The sequence below is a fragment of the Salminus brasiliensis genome, chromosome 12 (genome assembly GCF_030463535.1).
Source record: "Salminus brasiliensis chromosome 12, fSalBra1.hap2, whole genome shotgun sequence".
Taxonomy (NCBI): Eukaryota; Metazoa; Chordata; class Actinopteri; order Characiformes; family Bryconidae; genus Salminus; species Salminus brasiliensis.
The window spans coordinates 29,630,981-29,635,079 of NC_132889.1; the positions used below are offsets into that span (position 1 = coordinate 29,630,981).

A 4,099-nucleotide genomic window follows, 5' to 3' on the forward strand; every position below is an offset into this window, starting at 1 on the left:
CCCAACTTGGTCCATATAAATGCTGCTGGCTGGATATTTCTGGTTGGTGGACTATTCTCAGTCCAGAACTTAACTGTGTCTTTTTAGAGACCTGGACGAAGTGTCATTAGACCCAAACCCAATTAGGCCCCAAAGGGTTGCTCGTGCTTGAATCCGTAATTGCAGCTTGCAGCTGTGTTTTTTACTAAACAGCCCTTCTGATTGGCTGATTGAACTTCCCACAAGATAAGAATTGAGGGGTCTCAGGATAGTTTTATCTGTTTAAATCAACCAAGATTAATGAAGTCTTACAATTAATATCAGAAGTGCTTTTAGGATTAAGATCTTTGAGCTTCTCATCATCGTCTTATCTTCTAACTTTCACTGTTTTCCATCTGCAGGAAAAGAAAATGGAAACCAAAGAAACCCTGAAAAGCTTGGGCTTTGAGGTGGTGGACAACATCAGTAATGGGACTTTTGGTCAAATTCATCTGGCCACATCTGAGAGGTACCCCAAACAGGTGGCCGTTAAAACCATGGACTGCAAGCAGATGTCACCTGCTTTTATTTCTAAATTCCTGCCCCGCAAAATTGAAATTCTGAAAGCAGTGACGCACCCGCACATCATTAAGGTGCATGACATTATTGAGAGTCCTCACAGAGACGTGTTCATTGTGATGGAGGCTGCCAAAATGGATCTCCATCAGAAGATCCAGGAGCTCCACCACATCCCCATCACACAGGCTAAGAAGTGGTTCGCTCAGCTTGTCAGTGCAGTGGTCTATTTGCACCAGCAGGACATTGTCCACCGAGATCTTAAATGCAGTAATGTCCTGCTGACTGCAGAGCATAAAATCAAACTAACTGACTTTAGCCTTGCACGCGTCTCAAAAGGCCCGGACCTAAGTGAGACATATTGTTGCACCCCTCACTACGCTGCTCCCGAGGTGCTTCTGGGTAAGCCCTACGACCCGAAAAAGAGTGACGTGTGGAGCCTGGGTGTAATTCTTTACAACATGGTCACTGGGTCCAGGCCTTTCAAAGACTCCAATTTGAGACAGCTCCCACGCCTCCAGCGGAAACCACTGACATTTCCAGCTGGGATACCAGTGGAGAGGTCCTGCCAGGACTTTATCTCCTACATGCTGCAGTCTGTTCCTTTCTTTCGGCCTTCAGTGACAGAGGTGGCTGAGCATCCTTGGCTGCAGGAAAGGTAAGTAAACCACTGTGCTGGATCAGGTCCAGAATTGCATTTATTAGAAAATGCTTTTAACATATCTCCAAATAAATGGCAGATATCTTGCACATATTTTGCTAGATGGATGTTGAGTTTCTGATATCTTGAATGAACATTCTGATTATTCAAAACTTTCACCTTTTTTATCTGCAGGAATGAAAAGGAAACTGACCAGGCCCTAAAAAGCTTGGGCTTTGATGTGGTAGGCACCATCAGTAAAGGGAGTTTCGCCAAGGTAAAGCTGGTCACATCTACAAGGTACCCCAACCAGGTGGCCATTAAAATCATGGACTGCAAGCAGATGGCACCTGCTTTTGTTTCTAAATTCCTGCCCCGGGAAATTGCCATTTTGAAAGGAGTGACGCACCCGCACATCGTTAAGGTGCATGAAATTTTTGAGATTCCTAACAAACATGTGTTTGTTGTGATGGAGGCCGCCACAACAGATCTCCATCGGAAAATCAAGAAGCTCCACCACATCCCCATCACCCAGGCCAAAAAGTGGTTCGCTCAGCTTGTCAGTGCAGTGGTCTATTTGCACCAGCAGGACATTGTCCACCGAGATCTTAAATGCAGTAATGTCCTGCTGACTGCAGAGGATCAAATCAAGCTCACTGACTTCAGCTTTGGATGCGTCTCAAAAGGCCCAGACCTAAGTGAGACATATTGTTGCACCCCTCACTACGCTGCTCCTGAGGTGCTTCTGCGGAAGCCCTACGACCCGAAAAAGAGTGACGTGTGGAGCCTGGGTGTAATCCTTTACAACATGGTCACTGGGTCCAGGCCTTTTAATGACACCAATTTGAGACAGCTCCCACACCTCCAGCGGAAACCACTGACATTTCCAGCTGGGATACCAGTGGAGAGGTCCTGCCAGGACTTCATTTCCTACATGCTGCAGTCTGTTCCTTTCTTTCGGCCTTCAGTGACAGAGGTGGCTGAGCATCCTTGGCTGCAGGAAAGGTAAGTAAACCATTGTGCTGGATCAGGTCCAGAATTGCATTTATTAGAAAATGCTTTTAACATATCTCCAAATAAATGGCAGATATCTTGCACATATTTTTGTTAGATGGATGTTGTGTTTCTGATATCTTGAATGAACATTCTGATTATTCAAAACTTTCACCTTTTGTTATCTGCAGGAATGAAAAGGAAACTGACCAGGCCCTAAAAAGCTTGGGCTTTGATGTGGTAGGCACCATCAGTAAAGGGAGTTTCGCCAAGGTAAAGCTGGTCACATCTACAAGGTACCCCAACCAGGTGGCCATTAAAATCATGAACTGCAAGCAGATGGCACCTGCTTTTGTTTCTAAATTCCTGCCCCGGGAAATTGCCATTTTGAAAGGAGTGACGCACCCGCACATCGTTAAGGTGCATGACATTTTTGAGATTCCTAACAAACACGTGTTTGTTGTGATGGAGGCCGCCACAACAGATCTCCATCGGAAAATCAAGAAGCTCCACCACATCCCCATCACCCAGGCCAAAAAGTGGTTCGCTCAGCTTGTCAGTGCAGTGGTCTATTTGCACCAGCAGGACATTGTCCACCGAGATCTTAAATGCAGTAATGTCCTGCTGACTGCAGAGCATAAAATCAAGCTCACTGACTTCAGCTTTGGATGCGTCTCAAAAGGCCCAGACCTAAGTGAGACATATTGTTGCACCCCTCACTACGCTGCTCCTGAGGTGCTTCTGCGGAAGCCCTACGACCCGAAAAAGAGTGACGTGTGGAGCCTGGGTGTAATCCTTTACAACATGGTCACTGGGTCCAGGCCTTTCAACGACACCAATTTGAGACAGCTTCCACACCTCCAGCGGAAACCACTGACATTTCCAGCTGGGATACCAGTGGAGAGGTCCTGCCAGGACTTCATTTCCTACATGCTGCAGTCTGTTCCTTTCTTTCGGCCTTCGGCGACAGAGGTGTCTGAGCATCCTTGGCTGCAGGAAAGGTAAGTAAACCACTGTGCTGGAACTCAACTATCGAGTTCCAGGTTTATATATAAAGGACTTTTTAATTGTTCAGCAGTTTGTTTAATTGCTACATTTGTCTTGTATTTATATCAACAGTGAAACGAACAAGACTGCAGGCTCATCTGTGACTGAGGCTGAAACCTTTCCTCAGGACAGTGAGTTTGGAACTCCACAGAAACTCTGTGAGAAAAGCTGTGAGGGGCTCCAGCAGCAGCGCCCTGCTGACGCCGATGGGGAGGAGGTCCTGGAATGGTCCTGGAGCGGCCCCACATCCAACAGCCTTTGCTCCTCCTTTGAGGATGAGGGAAGCAGCTCTCCTCAAGGCATCAGTCCGCTCAAGGAACACAACAGCAGTAGAGCTGGTGCAAGTCTAACTTGCCGAAGCATAGAGGTTGAGGAGGAGGAGTGTGAGTATGGCTGCTCCGGCTGTAGTCCTTTTTGTGCTGCAGTTAAGAGTGCAGTCAATACTTATGTTGTAGCGCCGATAATCAGAGCCTCTCGGTCAGTTCGAGGGAGGATGAAGAACCTCTTCAAAGTCAGCTCTGTGGTGCACAACTCCTCCTCCTTCCAGCAGGGTGCTCATCATCCTGCTCCCTCTACAGTAGCTCCTGCTTGTTCCAGCTCTGGAGCTGTTCTCTCACAGCCCACAGGGAAGAGAACCAAGAAGCTGGGATTCCCCAAGTTTAAGGTATGTGAGTGTTAAGTGATTACGGTGGCCTCATATTTCATACAGAAAATTGCTTTATATATCATTCAGAAATGTTTCAGTGGGTCAATCTTTGTCATTTTGTCTCTCCAACAGATCCTGAAGAAGACGAAGAGGGTTCACCCCTTGTAGGCATCCAGCACGCCTCCCAGTAATGATTACATACTGGCTTAGTTTGATTCTGAAGAGAACGTCCCGCTCCA

At 47.0% G+C, this 4,099-nt stretch overlaps 1 protein-coding gene across 1 annotated transcript; it reads left to right on the forward strand.

Moving 5' to 3' along the window:
• The first annotated feature begins 389 nt into the window (after positions 1-389).
• LOC140573579 (uncharacterized) lies at positions 390-3,564 on the forward strand. Its single transcript, XM_072693017.1, has 4 exons — positions 390-1,192; positions 1,370-2,179; positions 2,359-3,168; positions 3,342-3,564. The coding sequence occupies exons 1-4, from the start codon at positions 390-392 to the stop codon at positions 3,562-3,564; spliced, it is 2,646 nt and encodes an 881-aa protein (XP_072549118.1).
• Positions 3,565-4,099: the final 535 nt, after the last annotated feature.

Bases quoted from the DNA above. Each gene is read 5' to 3' on its own strand.
- LOC140573579 (XM_072693017.1), top strand. From the start codon at position 390: ATGGAAACCAAAGAAACCCTGAAAAGCTTGGGCTTTGAGGTGGTGGAC. The intron at 1,193-1,369 runs GTAAGTAAACCA...TTTTATCTGCAG, and splicing joins CATCCTTGGCTGCAGGAAAG to GAATGAAAAGGAAACTGACC. The intron at 2,180-2,358 runs GTAAGTAAACCA...TGTTATCTGCAG, and splicing joins CATCCTTGGCTGCAGGAAAG to GAATGAAAAGGAAACTGACC.